This window comes from Pteropus medius, unplaced genomic scaffold (genome assembly GCF_902729225.1).
Source record: "Pteropus medius unplaced genomic scaffold, Ma_sr-lr_union100, whole genome shotgun sequence".
Lineage (NCBI taxonomy): Eukaryota > Metazoa > Chordata > Mammalia > Chiroptera > Pteropodidae > Pteropus > Pteropus medius.
Window position 1 is genome coordinate 12433659 of NW_024349225.1, and position 23982 is coordinate 12457640.

The 23982-nt window shown below is 49.2% G+C and overlaps 1 protein-coding gene and 1 non-coding gene across 2 annotated transcripts in view; both read right to left on the reverse strand.

Annotated features, from left to right (window-relative positions):
• Nucleotides 1–6550: 6550 nt before the first annotated feature.
• On the reverse strand, nucleotides 6551–6655 carry LOC120617822 (U6 spliceosomal RNA). The gene has a single exon (XR_005657057.1). It is a non-coding gene; the product is annotated as a U6 spliceosomal RNA (small nuclear RNA).
• Nucleotides 6656–9287: 2632 nt separating this feature from the next.
• Nucleotides 9288–23982, reverse strand: part of CUNH1orf105 (chromosome unknown C1orf105 homolog) — a 26489-nt gene continuing 11794 nt past the window's right edge. The window contains exons 8-10 of the mRNA XM_039881114.1: nucleotides 17166–17233; nucleotides 15593–15660; nucleotides 9288–11133 (exon numbers count right to left, since the gene is read on the reverse strand). Of these exons, the coding sequence (XP_039737048.1) occupies nucleotides 10964–11133; nucleotides 15593–15660; nucleotides 17166–17233 (306 nt within the window). The 3' untranslated portion in view covers nucleotides 9288–10963. The remainder of the gene's footprint in view (nucleotides 11134–15592; nucleotides 15661–17165; nucleotides 17234–23982) is intronic.

Below are 23982 nucleotides of genomic sequence, written 5' to 3' on the forward strand. Positions count from 1 at the left end.
TACAAGCTTTGGGGGACACCTGCTTTCTGATACGTGCTGGGGATACACTGAAGAACAAGACGCCATTTCCTCTCCCCCAGAAGCACTGGTCTATGGGGGAAGAATGGGAAGGAAAGACCGTCAGCTGAGTATGGTAGGGAACGGGACGCAGGAGAGCACGGGCGTGTAGGAGCTCGTGGGAGGGGTCTTCCAGGAAGAGGCGATGTTAGGGACAAGCGGATATCATCCAGGCCGGTGAGTGGGGAGAGGGTGTTTCAAGCAGAAGAAAGAGGACATGTTCAGACATGTACGAGAACAAGGTCCTTCTGAGAGCTCCAGGTGGATCTGGAGCTTAGGGCCGCTCAGGGAGGGGCGGCAGGAGACGGGTAAGTGGGGAGCAGCTGCGGAATGCTCTGGGGGCCCTGCTTCAGAACTCGCAGTTTATCTGGTGGGAAAACCAGGAGCCACCGAAGGATCTCAAGCAGGAGAATGGCCATATTAGAATTGCGATTAAGAAAGCATTTTAAAGTAATAATAGTACGATCAGTTGCTATTTATGGAGCACTTATTATATGCCGGGCATATCTGAACACTTTTCTTGATACGATGCATTTCGGTCTCACAGGAGTCTTGCCCAGAGCCACACGGCAGCAGCAGTAGCAGGGAAGGGTCAGGATGCAAACTCAGCCAGGGCTGTCACCAGAGACCCTGCTCTCAGCCACTAAGCTACCAACACCTCTAAGTTGGTGTTTCTCAGTTACGAATGTTACTTCTCATTGCTTATCTTTCCCTTGTTGTTGTTCAGTTTTAAGCCAGTTTACTCCGGCAATTCTCATGCAGAAACGAGAGGTCTGACTTCGTGAAAGACCCTAGATTTCAGTCCAGGGAGTTTGCAGATCGGAAACGGGGCACACAGAACTCCATGTGCCAGACCCGCCTTCCTGTGGCGGTCGCACGGGTCGTCCCTGAGGATCTCTCCGAAGGCACGCTCCTCCACGTCAATCCCAAGCTTCGCTGGGAAGCCACGGGGATCCCCGGCCAGCCTCAGTGTCCAGAACCCAGCACAGTTGCTTCTTTACTCTGTTTCACTTGAAGCTCATTTTCTCTCTTTCACGGGGAGCCAGTTTTTTTGAATCATGTTCCTGGTTGACGAGGAGCACAATTAAGAAAAATCAGCCCAGAGGTAAATGAGGGATCGTTAAAACATGAAAAGAAAGATTCGTAAAAAAAAGAAAAAAAAAAGAAAGATTTGTTTCATTCTTAGAGGGCAGGTCTTGTGCTTAAGGAGGCCCCAGATTATGTAAGTCCGAGATATGTCTACAAATACCAAATGCAACTTTTATTGTCGATCAGCTCAAATGCACTGAGCTGCTCCGTGCCAGGCGCCGTGCTGGCTGAATACAGAGAGCTGTTTCAGTCGTGGATTCTCCTAATGGAGGGGCTCAGAGTCAAGCTGACATTCTCACAGCACGGGTGTCACCTCCGTCTGCCTGAACATCTCTGTCTCCTCCACGACTCTCGCCGATGTATCTCTTGACTTGTGGGACACCCTAAGAAGCTCCTTCCCCTGAAATGCTCCAGTCTGGACAGCCTCTCTAGTCCACAGAGAGGAGAGCGGGCTCTTGACGTGGGCCATCCGGCTGGGCCAGTTTTCACCAACTCATGTCTCCCTCCTACTTTCCCATTTGACTAACAGATGACTAGGCACATTCTAGCCTGTGTTGTTGCTATAGGCCCATTCAGGGGTCGAGGGGTTCAGAACAGGCCTCCCCAAGAAGGGCTACTTGGACATGTGGATTATTTTGAGCTGAAGGCAAGTGGGCTCGGGAGAAACTGCTGCCCCTCCCTTAACTTAGGGGTCTTCCCATAATAAGAGTTATTACCGGGGATAACTTTAGCCACCTATCTATGTGGTAGGGCGAGCATATAATTACTGAACGTATCTGCTCGTCATACTGCCCTGTAACGATCTGCCTCCTCTCTGAAGCCCCAGGGGCCACGCCTCACTGTTAGCTCAGAAAGTCACATGTACCTCATTTTACTTTTCTGCCTCTGCTCCCACACATACATGTGTAATTAAATTTAGTTATTTTCTCTTATTAATCTGTTTCATGACAATGTAATCATTAGACCAGCCAAAAAAAACCTAGAAGGGTAGAGAAAAATTTCTCCCTTCCCCATAGGAGTTACTGGGCTGTGGCCATTTTCTAAAAGAAAAATCACAGAATTTTGATTGTGAGTCATCTGGAAAAAATAACTATTACTCTGAGCATTGAAAACAGAAATATCCCAAAAGAGATGTCAACGCCTTGGAGAACCTCTGAAAAGCCAGCTCTGTGACCATAAGCCAGCTCCATCCCTCCCCAAACACACAAATTCCTCCTAGGGAAGGTGTCAGTTGTAAGGGCCCAACTGGAGTGCTTGGGGATCGGTTGTCATAGAAACAAAGCGAGGGCATGAATAGCTCATCGGGTTTCATAACCCTTCTCCAGTGAGGCACCGCTCTGCAGAAATGCTGAGCAGACAGGGCCACTGAGCAAAAGGGGCAGTCTGTGGTCAGAGTGACCCAGATCCGAAGGCTTCACCCTCGCGGCGTTTGCAGGAGAGATTGTCTTCATTCCTGGATGGAGGACGACACGGAGGCCTGCGAGACAGTGAAGTCGGGTTAATTTTACAACGGCTCCATGAACGACAGGCTTCTGCTCTCTCCCTTCCTCGTCTGCCTCTCTCTCTCCATCGACGCCCCAAGAGTGTCATACTGGCCTCTTTCTCAGACTCCCAAGAGTGGACAAACCAGTTTCTCAGCCATTGCCTTCACCTCCACAGTCATCACTAAGTCCAAGTGACAGGTCAACCTTCTGAACTGGAGAGACAGGACGTGCTTTGTCCAAAGGAAACGGAGCAGCCTCCTCCGGGAGCGAGGCCAGTCTTGGCTGCTCCCAAAGCAGCACCTCGCTCAGACGTTCCGAGGGTGCCATCGACAGCATTTTGTGCAGTGCGACAGCAGACAGCACCCTGGTTTTATGGGTGTAAGGGTTTAGTCACCTTTCTCATACCAGTGTCCCACACAGGGCCACCACGAGGGTCCACGGCATTGCCAGCTCAGCCTCACCCGCTTCCTTTGAAAACTGTGTCTCTCCGTCTCCCCCCACGACTTCGTCTATACAGAGTTCTCCTCTAATCCCACCCCAGCATCATAATTGACCGCATGATGATAAGGTGACTTTGCAAGCTGGGCTAAGGTGCCTTGTCCTGGAGTTTGGGGCTTGGAACTCCAGGGGCCAAAAGCTATAAGCCAGAAAGCTTAGAAGATGCCCACAGCCAGGTTTCCCACCACGTGGAAACAGACAACACCCAGGAAGAAGGGAAAAGACAAAGAAAGACTCCCCGCCCGTAGGTCCCCGGCTCCAGGGCTCCCTGGGGCCTGCTGCATCCCCGCCCATCTGCCGTGGGAGAAGACCCAGGACCCCTCAAGTGCACTTTCATTTTTGTCTGAAGGTATGAATTGAGTGTCCATCAATTGCCACCAAAAGGATTCTGACTCTTCGCTGGCACTTGGCAGGCACTGTGTAAACGTCCGCTGAATGACGAATGAGTTTTTCAGTGTCCAGATTTAGAACGTCATAAAGCTGGAAGGTGCCGGAAAGGCCACCTGGTTTACCTCTCATCCGCGGGTGGCCCCGCAGCACTCCGGCCAGGGAGAAAGGGCTCTTATTGTTAAAGTCCTACATTTCGTAACCTCCTTTGGTTACGGAACAAAGGAGACAGAGGAGCATGGACCAACGCGACCTCCTCAGTCTCTCCTCCTTCTTCAAAAGTCCCCCAGCGTTCCAGTCCAGATCTCCCCGCGCAGAGCCTGATGTGTTCTCAGCTGGAAACCATCACGAGTCACCAGTCTCGCCCGGATGACTGCGACAGCTCCAACTTGCCTCTCTTTCCAGCTGGGCCTCCCGCCTTCCAACTCGGCTGCCAGATCTGGTCATGCTCTCCTCCAGCGTGGCTACTGCGTATTGCACAGCCAGATTATGTCATAACTGGTACTTTGCATGTGCCGTTATGGTCATATGGATCCTATGGTGGTGTAATGTTTTGTCTGCATGTCTGATTCTCTCATTAGACTGAGTTCCTACAGAAAAGTATTACGTATAAATCATCTTTGTAAGGTTTCCGTAACGCACAGTGCCTACTACATAACAGGAATTCAAAGATCGAAAGTATGAATGAATGAATGGATGGATGAGAGCAAATGTGTTGGGTTGAGATAGCTTCTTGTTAAACATGAACCCCTTTTGAAACCAGTCCTGCCACGTCCCTCACTTAGCTGTCATCTCCTTAAAAAATCACCCCTGTTGACTCTTGTACGATATTCTACACGTGAAGAAATCAAAAAGCTTAGACACGTCTGGGAAGGGAACTTCCAAGCACAGAAGCAGCCCTTCAAACAACGACGAATCCATCGGGTCGCGCTGCATTTAAAATTAATTAATTTTTTTAACGAAGGCCATGGGCTAAGGCACAACACATAATTACTTCGTTTAATCCTCACAGCGACCCCATGAGGTAGGTCTGCAGTACTGTCTTGGTGTGACAGATGAGGGTTCTGGGCCGGCCTGAGTACCTAGCTTAGGACCACGACGGTTCATCACCTTTCAGAGGCTGCCCTGTGCACTAGACACGGCGCCACGTGCTCTTTAAAATTAGCTTAGGGACAATTCTAGGAAGCCACCTCTGCCCTCCCCACACCTACCCCAGGTCAGAGACCCCACTTGCCACCTGCGCAAGCCTCTCTTAAAGCACTTCTAACGGTTGACCGTGACGACCTCTGCTGCCCAATTAGAACACAAGCTTCTCAAGGGCAGAAAAGTTATAGTTCACTGCTGTATCCCGCCGCACAGGGCACAATGCCTGTAGCTTAGGTTTACAGTGGACGTTTTTTGAAATGAATTAAAGCGAATAGAGAGAGACAAGGAGCTGACTCATCGCCTTCGGGGTGATTGCAGCCTGTCCCCAGATCGGGGCCCCTTGTTTACGTCTGCTTTCCAAAGCTTTCTCAACACTGAAACTGATGTCCTCTTCTGTTTAACATAAAAATCTCACGACACCCTTGAAAATCACCAATATGCAAAAGATGGCTAACCGTTTCTAGCCAGAGTCCAGTTTCTGTACATCCGGCTAAAAAGACTGCTTAGATTTACTTTCATTTTCCATTAGTTACACAACAAGCATGTTTTATTTTAAATATAAATACGCAAAATACTTCTCAATTGAGAGTAATTCCTAAGTCCACTCCCTCAGTAGATGACGCTGTGGCCCCACTGAGACTCCGGCTTCGCTCTGGCCAGGCCCCCTCTCACGGGCAGCCCCTCGAACCTTGTTCGGACACTGGGTTTCATGCACAGATTAACCGGACTTGCCAGATCCGAACTCCAGCCCTTGACACTTCCAAGGGCGTCCCTCCACCTCCCCACCGCTGCAGCCTCCACTGTGTTAGGGCTCCAGACGCCGGGGCTGCCTGGTGTAAGGCCTGTTCACTGTCTTTGCCATGCTCTTGGGTCCAGCCTGCCTTCCTGCCCTCTACCGTCCACCTCATCCTCCTCCCAAAGCCTTGCCAGCACCTGGCCCCCTGCTGGCCCCTCCCTGCCCTCCCATTCCAAAGGCCTGACACGTGCCAATCACCCTGACTTGCTGAACAGGCGGAGAGAACAGAGGGCTCTTCCCGTCCCCCGAGCAAGCACACTCCATTTCCCTCCCCGGAAAAGCCCAACGAGATGAGGCTTGGTTCTGTTTGGTTTGCAGCCAGTTTTATCCCTCAGAAGGTAGAGGATTCCACAGAGGAAACTGCTGTTTTGAACTTAACTCTAACAAGGTTCATTGTTCACAGAGTCAGAGTCAGAGTAAGGGAGGGAAGGAGTTTCAGCCATGTGCTCAGAAGGACCTACGCTCGGTTTCTAATGTGCAGTGAACACGTTGGTGAGATCCGACCTCCTCACTTGTATGACGGGCTCAGTAACCCTACCTACGTGGTGGCGTTATTGTAAAGACACATTACGTTCGGCGTGTCACTACGTAAGAAAATGCTCGCCCGACCACCCTCTTAGCCAGCATACCTATCAGTCTGACAAATGCTAAAGTATGATCGTCAACTGTTGAATGAAAATGTTTTCTCGTGTGCTCAGAGATGCTAGATGGAAATGTCGAGAGCCTGTATCAATCCTTATACGATTTTTTTTTTTTTTTGTCCTTTGGATAATGAAATATTTTGTTCTTTAAAAATGAATGGGTCATGATAGCAAAGTAGGTTTCAAAGCCGAATAGACAATTCACAAATAAATAAATGGCCCTTACACATGAAAACACGTACAATCTCATAATTAGAGAAAAATAGATTTCAATGATATCAAGATCCAATTCTCGTTTCTGAAATGAGTTACAGAATGAAAAGGGTTGCGATTATCATTGAGGCTGAGGGCAACAGTCACTTGCATACATTTCTGGCGGCGATATAAATTAGAAACCGCTTATGAAGAGACATTTTATAATATCTAATAAATCTACACATGAGCTCAGCTTTAAAAATATGGAACAGCTCACGAATCTGCATGTCATTCTTGAGCAGGGGCCGTGCTAACAGTCTATCCTTCCGTTTTTAGTGTACGTGCTGCTCTTACCGAAACAGATATTTTTATCCTCTTTCTATTGCACAGGGAATCGAGGCTCACAGAAGTTCAGTAACTTGACCAAAGTTACACTACTACGAAACATCACAATTTTGGCTTTATCCGTGCGTTTGTATCAACCCAATGAGGTAAGAGTGTTAGATCGTGAATTTGATTAATGAAAAATAGAAATTAATAATTATTCCACAAACGGTCCTTGCTTGATAGCCCCCTAAGAAATTAACACCACGAAGAGGGCTAGTAGTCAAAGAGGTCTCTGGCATTCGAGAAAACAATTATTTTGGTGTCTTGGATAGGGGAATGTTATGAAGAAGGAAGTTGGGGTACAGGTTTTTAGGTTAAAAGGGGCCAACATGCAATGTGTCATCCTTGATCTGACTTGACTTTGAACAGGGACAAAAGGGCTTTAGTCGGTGGCAAATCAACATGAGAGAACGAAGTGACGCGGCTGTTAGGAAACTGATGCCGTTTCGGGCTGCGCTTCTGGGAGCAGGTGACCCAGCAGGAGGGCGGATGAGAGTCGCACAGCCACACCTGGCCAGGCCACATCTGGAGCCTTAGTTTCAGTCTAAGTGCCTTGTTTTAAGTGGCACTGGGTGAGCGGGGGCAGAGGGCAGAGCGGATGGCAGAGCCGTGTCATACTGGCCAAGATCCTGGGGATCCTAAGTTTAAAAAGACTAAAGGGGACGTGGGCCATGTCACCAAGTACTTCAAGGGTTTTGCGCAAAGAGAGACCAGCCCCATGTCGGCAGCTTCGAAAAAAGAGCCAGGCGCACCTGCTACAGTCACAGGAAGAATTTTCGCCACGGCGCCCAGGGAAGGGCTGTGCCTGAACAGATCGCGTGTGACATGATCACTCCTGCTTCACGGTGGAACGGTGGAAAATTTGAGGCAAAGAGAAAGGAAGAACAGGTAAAAGTGCTTCGAAGAGTTTCAGATGCCACATAAGCATGGAGCGTCGGTTGCCATCTGCCAGTATTAGAATTTTGGTAGCGAAACTTCCAAGGGCCAGAGATAAAATTTACCTTCCAAACGGATGCTTGCCTGAACTTTGCAGTATTCAAGAACTGTGTAGTGTCTGTGCGTCCTGAAGACAAATAATTATGTTGATAGTTTCCAGCGCAGAGGCTGGATAGCCTCGTGGCAACTGTTAGAAATACTCATGTGGTTCAAAATGCAACGAGTAAAGAAAGTTGTACTCTGAAAAGCTTTCTCCCTCTGCCAGTTTCTATCCTCCAGCCACTCCCCAGAGCCAACTAATGTTAACAACTACCATTCTTGTTGTTTTATGCACATTTCCCTCTTTAAGCGATTTTTCTCAATGGCAAGCAAGGGTGTCCTGACTCTCTGGCTATGCGACATCCCATAGGATGACCTCCGCCAAGCAGGACGGCGGGGAGGCCAATCCCCAGAGGTTTAGGCACACGCTTCCCTCGAAACAGCAAACATCTGCCTCGTCTCACTAGGCTGCACTTCGCCGGCCAGGCGGCTCGACACCTTGTCAAATACTGTGCAGAGGACAAGGGATAACACCCGAGTAGGTGAATATGGCTGTTTCCCCTCTGACCAACCTTCCTGATCAGGCCGCATATTCACATTTTCGTTCCTGTCCAGTGAGCTGAACTGTGGGTGCCATGGAGTGAGTTCTTGCTGTAATCGCTGAGGGTTTGGTTTATGAGGGCGGGGGGGCAGGGTAACCCAGGCTGATTCACGTTCAGACCTGTCCACGTGCTCTTCGTATGTGTGTCATTTCTCCAGCTGAAATTAAGTTCCCCAAAGGCAGGGTCCTGACGCCGAACATGACACAGCTTGGCAACCTAAGAATGGACTCTGCTTCCTTCCACGTGTCTCTCGAGCATGTGTCCGGCTAGGCCATGTGGGGATATACTGTCAGCACGGGGCAGCGTGCTCATCCTCATTAAGTCACACACTTTTCCCCAGAGACAAGGATCACACTACGAAACGGGGACAGTACTTGACAAAGAGCTAGACTAAGGTGGGTTTGAGGGCCACATGGTTGGAACAGGATTGATCATCTCTATTCTCTCTTGAAATTAGTTAACATTTTCCCATCTCTAAATTTTCAAATTTAATCTTGATTCTTAAGGCTTTCGTAGACAGGGTTATTAATAGAAATAAGATCTGTGCTTCCTCCTCCTCTTGGAAATGTTCTCTCTTCTGTGGGGTGATGCCTCCCTCATCCCGAGGACCTTCCCCAGCCAGAGTATGCACACTCCAGAGTGTCCTTCCTAGGAAGACGGGCAGCTCTGCCAAATCTGTCACACTCCTGCTACTTGGAGTTATGTGGTTCTCGGACATTCAGGAAGATGAGCAGCTCAGACGTGTGCCAGGAGCCAGCAAGTCCCTGGCAGCCCCCGCCCTGCCATGAGCTCAGAAGAAGGGTGACCCTGAGCAGAGCACATGAAAGTAAAGGCCTGCAAGAGGTCCCCAGGTTAAACTGGAGACTGGAGGTGACAATGGCCTTGCGTTACATACTTGATTTTTTTTAAAGCCACAGCCTGGATTTTCCTCAATGCAGCATTTTCCTTCATTCCTGGCAATAAAGGAATTGTGCTGATCGATAGGTTTTTAAGTTCCCTTTTGGGGTGAAGGAAGATGAAAGAGCAGGGGTAAGTTTGACTCACGTCTGTGGATTTTTATTCTAACGAGCGTCATACATTTTTAAAACAGTGAAATCGGGCTTTAGCCTTGAAACGAACAAACAAGAAACTACCCAAGATTAGCTCTGTTAATAATTAATCAGAACTGTCCATGACTTGGAACCAGGAAAAACGTTATGAGTAGATTTTCGTAGTGAAGAAATTGTCCTGGCCATTTATGAGAGATTTGTGAATGAAGCTGAGGGACACGTGGTGGGGAAAATACTAGGAAAGGCTGCACGGAGCGGAGTGGCAGAGTCCAGCATTTGACGCCCACGGCACAAAGAGAAGCAAGTTTGGCGAGCATAAGATGATTTTTTATAAACATTCTTACTGGTCGGGGAGAAAATCAGGCAGTTCCCAGGCAGATCTCTTCCCAAGTTTAAGTAGAAAGGGTGGAAAAGGCTGTCGAGAGCTGGACTTCCCAGCGTAGGGTGCTGCGCCCTCAGCTCCTCTCACCAGGGCGAACTTGCAGGAGTCAAGTGACAAGGAAGGTCGCCCGCGGGCCAGCTGAGGGGACGCACCAGTGTGCTGAAGTCACACCGGGCCCAGCTCTGGGCCTCGGATTCTGAGAAACGAGTCCAAACGTCGCCCAAAGCAAACAAACTAACACGCATTTACACAGAGAAACGGGAGTTCGGAGGGAACCAGCGTTCTCGGGCCAAGGGGACGACCCAGTCTGTTCCGACCAGGACGCTAAATCGAGGTCGTCGAGCAGCACCCTGAGCAAAGGGAGACGGATGACGAATGCCGCTGGAAGGTGACATCACCGAAGCTGGAAAACCTGCTGGGGGCTTCTCCCCACGCCTCTGCCCCGGGGCCCAGGCCACCCAGGCGGGGGAGGGGTGGGGGTGGGGGACAGCACCCCGGCGTCCGTGCCCTGGGAGGCTGGGGACACGAGGGTGCAGCATCGACGCCGGGAGCTCTCGCCGGGAGTCTGGGGTCCCCCGGGTGTCTCCGAGGTCCTTTCTGGCGTGTCTGTGAAGTCAAAATTATTGTCACAACACTAAGATGGCGCCTGCCTTCCTCACTTTTCTCCTCTCCCAAGGGAGTTTTCAGAGGCTGCGTGGCATGTGATGACGTCACTCTGACAGCTATCGGAAAGTGTGCTTGTTATGTTTTTAACTTTTCTCCATTTGAATTTCTAATACGATAAACATCAGTAGCTATAAGCCACATTAAAAAAAAAAGATCTTTAGGGCTCTCAGTATTTACGAGCGAAAACGTGCCTACGACAAAAGGCTTCGGAACCACTGGTACAGACTGACATCCTCACCGTCGACACTAGAACACAAGCCAACACGAGGATGCTATTCTAGCTCATGAAATTTTCAAAATATACTAGTACTCCAGACGAAGGCTTCTTAATGAGCTTTAGGGAACATTTTATCTCATTAGGCGCATAATATTCGGATTAACAAAATAAAATGAATGATACTCGAACTCTTCAGTTTTAATCGATACACCTTACAATTGTGTCGATTAAACCGTCCGTCTTTGGGAGAAGTGAGTGAGAAGGTGGCGGAAAGAGCGAGGACTCTGGCCACCCTCGGGACAGGGGAGCCGCGTCTCCTCTATGGTGTTGGGGGGACAGCGAGAGGCACCGGTGTCAGCGACTGGCCGGGGGAGGCTGCTCTCTCTGGGCGTTCACGAGTGCTGGGCGCCCATCACCCGCAGCCTCATTATCTTGCCGGCCGGCTCCTTCCTGGGCGAGGAGGGCAGCTGTGTCTTCTGCAGAGCTCTGTAGGTGTCTGCCAGCAGCCCGTGGAACACAGCCGTCCGGGGCCCCAGAATGGGCAGTCTGTAGTGGACGCTCTCTGGAGGGCAGTGGAGAAGGGAGGGCGAGGGCTGCTTAGATTCGATTGTTAAAGAAACTCGAAATAACCAAAGATCACCAAAGCCCTCTTCGACCTTGGGAAACAGATTCAAAATTCTCATAGGAATTCCCCTTACTGGAACCGTCTAATCCCCCTCAGAGGTGAAGCTTTTACAGACCTCGTCAAAGAGGCTCGGAAGGGGAGCCTAGAAATACAACTCAGGGATGGGGAGTCACAGCTGGTTATTAAACGAAATTAAAAATGAAGATAAAATGCGTCCGGAGTTGTAATGTGAATCAAAGGGATAGAGGGCTATTCGGTTTTCAGAGGACTATTTAGAGACATGTTTATTATTCTGCTCTTCAAACAAACATGATTTCACAAAAAGGCCCCAGGAGAGAAAAAGGACTTGCATTTCAAAAGGAAACTTTGTTTTACAAAATAATTTGTTTCAGAACTCCTTATAATCCTTGCCATCCTGACTTCTTTGAATATTATTTTATTTACAAGAAGTTGTTGATATTCAACTTTTTCAGAAGATCTGGGGCTTGAAGAAGAGTCAATTGGTACATGAAATAACATCTTCCCCCTGGAAGTCACGGAGTGACTGAGGGAGCTGGAGATGGGAACTCTTTGGGACAAGCTCCTCCCTCCAGCTGAGTGAGAGCTAAGAGATGTCACAAGGTCACACACCTAGGATCCGGCTCAGTCTCATCGCTGCGATGACGAGGAAACAGAGGTCCAAGGCCACAGGCACTGATGAACTGAGGACCAGAACCCAGAGCTCTTTGTACCGTATGACACCGCGGTGCCAGGTGGCAGGTATCCCTACCCATGTTTACTGACAAGCGTCTCTGAGTGTCGTGGAACTCTGGACTCAAGGCCAAGTCGAGATACACGAGTCCAGAGCCTTATGGAGATGGCTCTTCCCACTTCCTTAGTTCTCACTAGTAATTACTGATAATCTATGAAGTTCAGCTGAACCCAGAAAATCACACGAAGTCACTGCTGTGATCAACAAAGTGAGGCAGACAGTCATCGGCAGTGACAGTGGCTGGGATGAGCCAGCCACTTGGTCTCTGCGGCACGGCCACAGGCAGCACAGCACAGGCGGGTGGCCCCGCAAGCAATAAACGGGCTCTGCGGTGGGGACACGTGTAAGCCATATAAACCGCGGGGCTGGGGCCGCGTAGGCAGTTTTCCCGGGCAGATCAAAGGTGAAGGCTGCTTGTACTGAGGCGCTGGCTCTTGGGGGGAGGGGGTGGTGGGGTGGAGTGGGAGATAAAATGCTTCTCCGGTTTTACAGGCAGGAACGCCGGGGTCCAGAGAGTTTAAACAATTGGGCGAAGCCCGTACAGCCAGACTAGGGTCCGAGGCCACTTCTCTCGGCAACTGGGCTAGTGCTTTCCCCATAAACTCAGAGAGACACACACACGAGCAAAGCTCGGCTCCGAAAGGGCGTGGCTGGCACCAACGGTGGATTTACTAAGCTTCAGCTCCAGGCCAAGCCGGTCAGCACTGTCCCTTAAGTGCCACCTGCAAGACCGGTGTCCTTGGATGGACTCCGTGAGCAAGAACAGGCCTGTCCAAGACCATAACATGCCGATCTCACAAACACCAAGTCCAGCTCTTGTATCAGTCATTGGCACACACTCCCCAGGCTATTAAGTCGATGAAAGGCATCTTATCACATTGTCCTGTTGAATTAGGAAATAAACACGCTCGCTGAGGGAAAGGTGCACGTGCGTGCGTGTGTGCGTGTGTGTGTGTGCGTGTGTGTGTGTGTGCGCGCGCACACGCACGCATTGCTTGTGAGGCACACGTGGCTGGTACAGAGAAACCTGAATACGACTGCACGTGCCTGTCACCCACTGTGCTCTCGGCTTCAAGGGACTGAGGTGGCTGCAGACCAGAGGGCAGCTGTGGGGAGGGGGCGCTTCTGTTGAGTGGACGCGCTCAGCGCTCAGCCCTCAGCCCGCGGTGGCTGCATGAGTGCGTGCACAGGCCAGGATTTCTGGGTTCGTAAGAAGCGATGCGCTGGGCTTTAGTCCCACCAGCGCGGATGTCTCCAACCCTCAGCTGTCGCCTGAGTCTCTGGTCCTCCCTTTTGGTGCCCACTTTGAGATACACGCTCTGCCCCCTTTCCTGAGGCCTTCGGTTCTGTTCCAGGACAGAGCTTAGAGCCCCGACCTGTGTGAAGGGAAGAGGTGATGCTGTGTGTGTCGAATGAAAGAGAAACCGAAGGTGGCTTCTGTTAGTATGGGAACAAACGAGGAGATGGACAAAGTGACTAAAGTGACAGCCTATCCTGCACTGAACCCTTGAATTATATCACCCCAAAGTCTGACCCACTCCCACCTTCCCCAGCCCGGTGTTGTTTCTCTAAAAGACACGACTCGGGTCCATGCTGTGGCTGGAGACAGAGCTGCTGCCCTTCTGTTATTAACAGCAAGTGAGCATAAGAATAGCACTGGGCAGCTCCCGGGAGAGGCCGGGGCTTTAGGAAGTCTGGGGTGGGAGGTTCAGGGCCTTGGCGAGGCCATTCCAGGGGGCGAGAATGCAGTTCCCTCCCCCACTTAATTGGTACTATCAGTTCTGCCCGAGAAGGGTGTTATTTACTTGGCGCCGAGCTCTATGAAAAGTCTTCGGCAGGTGGATTATGGGGCTCTTTAGAAACAATGGTGCAGAAGCATGTGGCATGGAGAGGATCCAGGAAGAAACACGACATGGATAAAGGCAAGCGAGGCCCGAAGATGGGACAGGTAAGGCTGGAGTGAAGGGAGGGCTTTGGACCCATAGAAACAGGCCAAACAAACAATACGTCAAAGAGAAAGGGAGAGAGGACGGAACCACAAAAGACCCCGACTAGCCAAAGTAATCTTAAGAAAAAATAACAAGCCAGAGGTACACACCCCCTCACTTCAAATTATACTACAAAGCTGCAATAACCAAAACAGCAGGGTATTGGCAGAAAAATAGACACACAGACCCATGGAACTGAATTGAGAGCCCAGAAACAAACCCATTTGTATATGGGCAACTAATTTTTGACAAAGGAGCCAAAAACAACATATAATAGAGAAAGAAAAGCTTTTTTAGTAAAAGGTGCTGGGAAAGTTGGAAAGCCACATGCAAAAAAAAAAAAAAAAAAAAGAAAGAAAGAAGCCAGGCCGCTGACACCACACAAAAATTAACTCAAAATGAATTAAAGACTTGAATTTAAGACCTGAAACGATAAGATTCACAGAAGGAAACATAGGTACTAAACCTAAGGACTTTGGTCTCAGAGGCGTTTTTGTGAACTGAACCCCAAAGGCGAGGAAAGGAAAAGCAAAAATTAATGAATGGCATTATATCCAACTAAAAAGCTTCTGCACAGCAAAACAAACCAGCTACAAAACAAAGAAGCAACCAACGGGAGAAGATATTTGCAAACGATACCTCTAGTAAGCGGTTAATATCCAAAAATATTTCAAGAACGCATACGACTCGACAACAAAAGAATAAACAATCTAATTCAAAAAATTGAGCAGAGGACCAGAACAGACACTTTTCCCATAAGGACTTACAGATGACCAACAGATGTATGAAAAGATGCTCAACTTCACTAGCATGAGTGAAATGCAAATCAAAGTAACACTGAGATACCACCTCACACCTGTTAGAATGACTATTATCAATGACCCAAGAAATGACGAGTGTTGGAGAAGATGCGGAGAAAAAGGACCCTCACACGCTGCTGGTGGGAACGTAAACTGGTACAGCCACTATGGAAAACAGTGTGCGGTTTTCTCAGAAAATTAAGAATAGAGCTACGTTTTGACGCAGCGATCCCTCTTCTGGGTATCTACATGAAAAATCTGAAAAAATTTATCCTTAAAGATATATGCACCCCATGCTCATTGCAGCATTATTCACAATAGCCAAGACATGTAAACAATCTAAACATCCTTCGACGAATAACTGGATAAAGAAGATGTGGAAGACCTATACAAAGGAATATTACTCAGCCATAAAAAATGATGAAATATTACCGATTGTGACGACATGGATGGATCTCGTGAGTATCGTGCTAAGTGAAATAGGTCAGACAGAAAAGGACAAGAATCATATTATTTCACTCATGTGTGGGATATAAAATAGAAAACCACAAATAAACTCGGGGGGGTAGCGGGGAGGACGGAGGATAGAGTAAAGGGGGTCAAATACATGGAGACAGAGGGGACTAGACTTTGGGTAGTGAGCACGCGATGCAATACACAGACGTTGTATCACGGAACTGTAAACCTGAAACTTATTGTTATTAACCAATGTTACCCCAGTAAAATTAATATTTTTTTTTAAAAAGAATGAGAATTTGTTCAGAAAAATCTAGAGATTTTCTTAGGATTAAACCTCTCATTCCATCACTCTGGGGCACTATGCCTCCCACCACACGGTACTCCAAAAGCAAGCAAACCTGTTGGGATGTCATCACAAGGACACTTGGGTGCAGTCTGATCTCTCGGTGGCTGAAGACTCATCATTCTGATTGGAGAAAGCAAGAAAACACATTAGTTATTTGACTAGATCTTGCTGGAAGGTGTCTTTATACATTTTAAAACAGAGATGGTCCCTTGAATCCAGCACTTGTCTGCTTGGTACCGAGACCACTTTGCAGCAGAGACGACTGGGCCAAACTTGCACAAATAAAGTACTTTTTAATAAAGCACCAAACTTGCAAGATAAATAAATTGGGGCAACAAAATTTCAAAAGTCTCCTTCATAAAGGAGTGAACTTTTACTCAGAAATCCTGACTTCAGGTAGTTCAGTTTTCCGTTTAAAGTCTGCAAAGGATATTTATTTATTAGAACTATTTTCATTGTGATCCGATATGAGTTCTTTAAAAGCATGGAGTCAGTGGAGGTAAATGTTAGTAGCGTTGGAGCTGGCAGTGCTCAAACAGCTGTTTTCTCCATGATCCCATCCACCTGGCCTGCACACCTGGTTTCGATGCATCTGAGTCCCCCTCTCACCTTGGGACAAATGGCCCTGAGCTACACAGGGAATAATACCTACTTCTGTCCAATATACGCTTACAAAAAGGCCTATTTATTCCCCCACGTTATTACTCTCTGTATGAGGGGAAAAAAAATTAAAGATTGCCATTAGATCACATATAACTTAAAATTTTCTTCTTTTTCAATTACTATCGACATTCAATATTGTATTTGTTTCAGGTGGTTAGCATAATGGTTAGACATTTATATAACTTATGAAGCGACCCCCTCAAAAAGTCTAGTACCCACCTAGTTATTATAATACTATTGACTGTATCCGCTATGCCATACTTTACATCCCCATGACACATATAATTTGTTTGACTGGTCATATGTAAGGCTATGTGAACATTTCAGCCACCCACTGATAGACAAGTCTACCTACCTTGGTGCTTGATCTAGAATGAGTCATGTTTGGAGCGTTTTAATAAAGTAAAAACTGAATCCTTCTTTCCTGTCTGATAGTTAAATACAGAAAACAAAACAAAACAAAACAAATAAAAAAACCCTAATATCCAACTAACCAAAATTCTGCCTGGATTTATTTCTGATAAACCTGATCATGATAAGAAAGCAGCAGATAACCACTAGAGGAACTGATAACAGGAATTTTAGTTACTAGAAAGTAGCAGAAGGTATCCGGGCTCCCCACGGACTGCGGGTATCCCGTGAGTTCTATCTGCCACCCACGTGGAGAATTCGTATTTAGTTCTTAGGAGACTAAGAAGCTCCTGCCCTGTTCCCTGTACTGTTCTCGTGAAGGCGGAAAGGACGACAAACCTTGTACGGCAGTGTCAACAGCTGTGCAAGCAAAAAGGTGAAAACGTTTTGGGTCTACCTGGTTTAACTGGGAAACGAAGCCAGTCAAGAAGCCCACTGCCTAGGCAGCCCCTCTGCATTCTGCTGTGTTTCTCTACCCACTGTCCTGTGGCCCCAAAGTGATATAATCAGTCGGAATTAAAGTCACGTCCCGATCAAAACCTTCGACTTACTTATGACTCAGTAAATTCTCAAAGGACAGCTGCAGATCGTCTGGGATCATCATGGTTCTCGGTTGCACCTGAGGCGGAACGTCTCGTTAGAACACTGCCCCAAACCGCATTCCCACCCACACAGGTAGGGTCCCACCTCAGCAGACTCGAGCAGTCATTCACAGTCATTCGTGCACCACTGTGATATGTATCGACCAGCAGGGACCACCCCGCCCCGCCCAAGTCATAGGGTCTTCGTTCTTCCCTGGCGATCGGATTCTGAAGTTAGGTACTTCACGATCAGTAAGACTTACAACTCCTTTTGTTTGGTTTACCCCCCAGTTTTTCGGGTCTCAAGTTAACTGTCACTTTCTCACAGACACTTGACTCCGGGAGTCCTGTCTTGTGACCTCACTGTTCCCCAGGCTTCCTCTGTCAGAACACACACAACCCTTTCACTGTGTTCACCTGCTGAACGTCCTGCCTCCCTCAGAGACTTTCGGCTCCTTGAGGGCTCACACCAAGTCTCTATTTTTGTACTTCCAAGTCCTTAACAAAGTGCCTCTTTAAGAAATATTTCTTGATCAAATCAGCGACTGAATGAACCCACTGCGGAGCCCACTGGAAAGCGTTAAGTGTACCCTTCGGACAAACATCCCTGGTGACTCGCACAACTCTGAGGAGGTTTTTATCCTACCCCACTGGGTAACGGAGATCCTGGCCCGGGGGAACGCAGAAGCACAAGGAGTTACCCAAGCCGGTCCTACTCGGGGTTTTTCTCAATATTCATCCATGTTACTCTTTTACGGATCTCTTTTTAACTGAGATATAATTTGCACGCCATAAAGTTCATGTTAGTGTACAATTCGGTGCACTCGACTGCTGACCTAGGCTCGTTTCTGCTTTTTGGCTATTATGAATAATGCTGCTATGAACATTCAGGTACAAGTTTGTGTTTCGACATATGTTTCCAATTCTCTTGGGTATATACCTAGGAATGAAATTGCTGGGTTATAGTGACTCCTTGTTTAAGTTTTTGAGGAACTGCCAAACCGTTTTCCAAGGCAGCTCACCGTTTTCCATTCCCACCAGCAGTGTCTGAGGGCCCAGTTTCCCCCACATCCTCACCAACACTTGTTATTGTCCAGCTTTTTTGGTGGGTGTCAAATAAAATCTCATTATGGTTTCAATTTGCTTTTCCTTAATGACTAATGCTGTACATCTTTTCATGTGCTCATTGGCCATTCGTAAATCTTTGGAGAAATGTCTATTCAAATCTTCGCCCATTTTTAAATTGGTGTGTTTGTCTTTTGGTTGGGCTATAAAGGTTTTCTATATATTTTAGATTCTAGTCCCTTATCTTAGGATTTGCAAATATTTTCTCCCATTCTGTGGGTTGCCTGCTCACGTTCTTGACTGTGTTCTTTGCAGCAAAAAGTTTTTAATTTTGATGAAGTTTAATTTATTTAGTTTTGTTGTTGTTGTTTGTGCTTCTGGTGTCATACAGAAGAAATCACTGCCTTATCCAAGATCGTGAAGATTTACACCTATGTTTCCTCTAAGACTTTTATAGTTCTGGCTCCTACACTTGGGTCTTTGATCCATTTTGAGTTAATATTACTTTTTTGTATATGACGTGAGGGAGGGTACGACTTCATTCTTTCGAATGTGGATTTACAGTTGTCTTGGTATCGGTTATTGAAAAGACTATTCTTTCCCCATTCAACTGTCCTGGCAGCCTTGTCAAAATCACTTATTCATGAACGTGAGGACTTATTTCCAGCCTCTCGATTCCATTTTATTGATCTAGACATGTACCTTTGTGCTAGTACCACGAAGGCCTAATTGCTGCAGCTTTGTAGGAAGTTTTTCAATTGGGAAGTGTGATTCAACTCTGTTCTTTTTCCAGATTGTTTGGCTCTTGAATCTCTTGCATTTCCATATGAATTTTAATGCCTGCTTGTCCATTTCTGCAAGAAAGGCATCTGGCATTTCAAGAGAGATTGTATTGGATCTGTAAATCGATTCGAGGGAGCACTGCTATCTTAAGCGTATTAAGTTTTCCGACCCGTGACCATGGGGATTCTATTTACTTAGGTCTTCTTTAATTTCTTTCTACGACGTTTTATCATTTTTGATGTGTAAGTCTGACATTTCTTTTGTTATACTGGTTCCTAAGTATTTTCATCGTTGATTCTGTCATAACTGGAATTGTTCCCTCGGTTTCGTTTTTGGATGGTGTATTGCTAATGTACAGACATAAAATTCACTTTTGTGTATTGATCTTATGTTCCATAACGTTGCTGGACTCATTACTGGATCTAACAGTTTGTGTGTGTGTGTGTGTGTGTGTGTGTAACCCTTAAGACTTTCTATACATAAGATCACATCATCTGCAAATATATTTTTATGCCTTCCTCCCTAATCGGGATGCCTTTTATTTCATGCCCAGCTCTGTCATCCACCTGGCTTACCATTTTTATTTCTCGGCATTTGGAGCACAGCTGCTTGTTTCTGATCAGCATGGGGTCACTCTGGCTCCTCCTGGCCTGGAGAGAAGAGGGACAGAGAGAGTCGGGAAATGGCGTGGTATCTGGGGCAGCACAGAAATGGGAAAGGGTGAGAGAGATCACGGTCATTCCATCCCTAAGACAGAGGTGGACACTCTGGTCTCGGCCCTACCCCGGCTGGATGTGGACTCTAGACCTGACTGCAGCTGGTAGGTGCAGAAAGGGTTTAGGTTGGGGGAGCTGAGCCATAGACCAGCTGGTGGCCTCGGGCCACACACAGAGGTGCAGGTAAAAGCCAGCTGGGGGAGGGGCACAGGGCTGGAGATTACAATCCATTGAGCCTGCAGACTGAGACACTGTACTCCCAGAGGGGGCACATTTTCCCCATTTGATATGAAGGATCCATCACGGGGACCAGCTGAGGATGACCGATGGCCTGAGAAAAACCGATGGGCAACTCCTCTTCCCCAGCTCTTTCGCTGGCTCCCCGCCGCCGGATCACCCACTTCCGCTGCGCCCCACCACTGCAACGAATTGCCTCCTTTCCTCAGGCCTCAGCTCCGCCGGAGAGCAGGTCTCCATAAGCTGCAGTGTGGGTCCTGGGCTCCCCCCGCCTCTGGGGAGCAGAGCCTCCCCTCCTAGCTAGGCAAGTGGGAGTGGGGACGCCCTGGCTGCTCGCTGGAGTGAATGACAACTTGAGGCTACTGCCCTGTCTGGGGAGTCCCTCCTACCCCTACCCGTCCCACTCACATCGCCATCAGTGTGAGAGATGCTCGCAGGAAGAGCAGAGTATCGGCGGGGAGGGGACCCAGGGACAGCAGACCACCCCCCCCAGACTGAGGCCTTCTCCTGCCAGTCGCTCGCCTGGTAGACCTTGCACTCCCTGTGCGCAGACCTGTGCCTGACCCTGCCTGCTGCCCCGGGAGGCATGAGCAACAGGAAGAGGACGATCTAGCTCTGCAGGGTGGGGACTGCCTGTGTGTGCTCCTAATGTGACCTTTGTCAGCTAGGTCTGCAAGCACCTTTGTCCCGTGAGAGAAGGGCACTTGGGTGAGGCATTACTGGGGGCTGGGAACGGAAAAGTATGGACTAAGTTGGATTCGTCTGACAAATACTCAAAATACGTTTCATTTCTACAGGCCCTTTAAAAAGGATGGCAGGGCGGGACGTACTATGGGGGGCCTGTTAGGTCTGCGTGCACATGACTGGACTCAACAAGCAGCTAGTGTGAGGCCAGTGTGGAGGGCACTGTGAGGGTCACCAAGAAGAATAAGACAGTTTCCGGCCCTAAGGCTGGGGAGGGACACAGATCCATCCCTTTGCCATTCATTAGATAAGATGCAGCTTCTAAGCCGTCACCGCCCAGCAGACTGTGTGTAATGGAGTGGAAGTCATTGCTATGACACGTGGGTAAAGGGTGGCCACAGGGAGAAGGGTCTGAGAAGGGTTAAAACAGCAGGCTATGCGAGGGGGCGGGGGCGTTCCCACCTGGGCACTGTGCAAGGCCAGGAGGCAGGAAGGCCGCTAGCAGGTAACTGGGGTCGGCTGGGGACAGCCAGGCTGTCCTGTGGGCGGAGGGCGGAATGAGGAGGAGGAAGCCCCTGGGGCTGAGCCCTCTGCTCCAGGACGAGGATGCCTCTGCCACACCTTTTCTGGGGGCTGCACTGCCTGGGCTGTGCTCCTCCCTCCACCCCTCAGGCTTCGAGGCCCCAGACTCAGATGCCTCTCGGAAATCGCTGACTGGAACTTGGCTGCACTAGGTATCAGAGCAGCAGCAATGAAAGGTCTGGGCCTTCAGAGAAGGGGAGACCACGTGCCACGGTGGGGTCAGGAGGGGCCTGCAGAGGTGGCATCTGCACTCGGCCCGCAAGGCTGAGGAACACGGGACTGCGGAGGTGCGCACGGGAGACCCCTGGGCAGGGTGGCTGTGCGCAGTCACAAGCACATCCTTGTCTTTCCTGCCATCCGTTGCCTCCTCCCCCTTCCCTAGACTTCCGGTTTCCGCAGGAGAAAACTACACGACCCCGCGGGGGCGGGGCCACAGAGACCGCCGCAAATCCAGCCACGGACACACTGCGAAGATCTGCAAGGTGCACGGCAGGAGTCGGCCCGGCTAATGACCAGTGAAAGTGGCCCCAGAGCCCCCCAGTCCTGATGGCTGTCATCTCACGGAGCCTGAAGGATGGACTGTCTTAGGTACCGTCCTTCCTGGTCCGGCTAGTGCCTCGCCCTTTAAGACATAACTCGGGCGCTGCTTTCTCAGAAAACCTTCCCCCGACTCTCCTCCCGCTCCGCACGCCCCGGCCTGCGTTGGGGGCCTGCCTGGCTCACTCCGCCAGGAGCTCGGAGCTCGCACAGCTTTTCTGTTTGTTTTCTCCAACCTGCTAACGGTCCTTCAAGAGCGAGGACGTGCCTCACACATCTTTGTACTCCTAGCTCCTGTCAGAGTCCTGCATGCAGTCGGCATGGGACACATGCTGGATGAATGAATGAGTCGTAAGCATTTTAAACTACCAGCTGTGAATAAACACAGACATAACCAACATTCACATGTACCCTGTGTAAACACCAAAAACACAAGATACACGTGTGCGTGAAGATCACGATGAAGACACTGTCTCAGCAGAGTGTCACAGGACACCGTGGGCACCAAATTCATCCCACACGACGTGCTAGGGAAGGACACTGCTTGGGGGCTCACTCTGCGTGGTTCCAGGCCTGGCTCCCTGAGTGACCTGAGTGACGTCCCGGTCACATAAAGTCTCCGGGCCTCCCACCCCTTGTGCTGATGGGCTGAGGCCAAAAAGACAAAGGCAGGCTCTCATCCTGCCCACTCTACAGGTAGAGGTGAAAACCAGTCTTTGATGTGTGGCTCCCATCATCTGCCAGGAATGTGGCAGGGACTCCACCTGAGACTCACTGTCAGGTGACGCTTCACCCCTGAGAAGAGCTGCTCCTTGCCTCTGCACTGGGAGAGCCAGCAAAGGCAGGTGGGGTGGGGTGCTTCACAACATGAGAGCAGCGTGGTGGGCAGTCAGCCCTAGCAGTCTGCAAAGAAGCGAGCAGCGGGGTTCCACGTTCTGCCGGCCCAGCTCCCCACCCCCCACCCCCCACCCCACCCCCCCACCGTCTTGCTCTCTTTCCAGCCCTGAAACCAAGGCGTCTCCCTTCTGCCAACTTCCCTTTCGTTCTTGGTGCCCGTGGGGCCAGCTCAGCGGCGGTGGCAGGAATCGTGGACCGGCCAGTGGTTCAGACCACGGGCCCCTGGTTGTATTATCAGGCGTCAGAGCCACTGGGGACTGCGGCTTGGAGATGTCAAGGGGCTTCTCCTTCCCCAAGCAGCTGTCCCCAGGACAGCATGTGGCGCGTGGGGAGAGTAAGAACAGCCTCTTGTGGCCTGGCCGAGGTCTGATGCGGACTGCCGTCGGTCCCCAGAAGCCAGAGCCTGCTCCCCACATCTCACAGCTGGAAACACCCTAATATCTGAGTCAGTGTCTGCCGAGGTCGCCAAGATCCGGCTTGTGGCCCAAGTCTTCGGCCTCCTGAATCTTTGGTAAAGAGACAGAGAAACATGTCTCTCTCCCCCTCCCTATTTCTCTCCCTCTGTCCACACGACAAAAACTGAAAACGTAAGCACCAGATGGTGATTTTAAAAATAGCCACCGCAAGCAGATTTGAGGGGCAGTGACAAATTTGCCTCTGTCCTTCTTGCCCTTTGACCCCTCCATTCCTTTCCCCTTTCCACCCCTGCCGCAGCTGAGAGAGGCCTCACAGGTCACCTAGCTCAACTCCTTCAAGGAACACAATGACACAGTGAGGAAATTGTGGCCCAGAGAGGTTATGATATTTGTCAAATAGCTCATCTACTTCGTTCGGTCAGCCAGAAGGCTCTCCGGATCAGAGGTCTAAGGAAGCCCACCTTTCCTCGGGGGACCGCGGACTCAGGGTCCGTATGACAGCACAACGATGCCCATGTCCCTTAGAAGCCAAAAAATGGTGGTCAGAGAACTATTTTCAATATTCAAACAAAAACAAAAACAAAAAACAAAAAACCCTATGATAATTAAACATTTTCCTGCTCTCTGAAAGTATCAGCCATCTCAATTCAACGATAAAGCTGGATGGATGGATGGATGGATGGATGGATGGATGGATGGATGCCATTTTAAAAATTCTGTTTCTGTTTAGAGCACAAACTTCAAACATACACAAAATAAGCCCCAGCCGTGCACCTGCCGTCCTGACTTATTAAATGCACTTTTTATCGCATCAGTGTCTCAGGCCAGTGGTGTTACCACTTCCTTTAAACAAACAAACGAACGAACAAA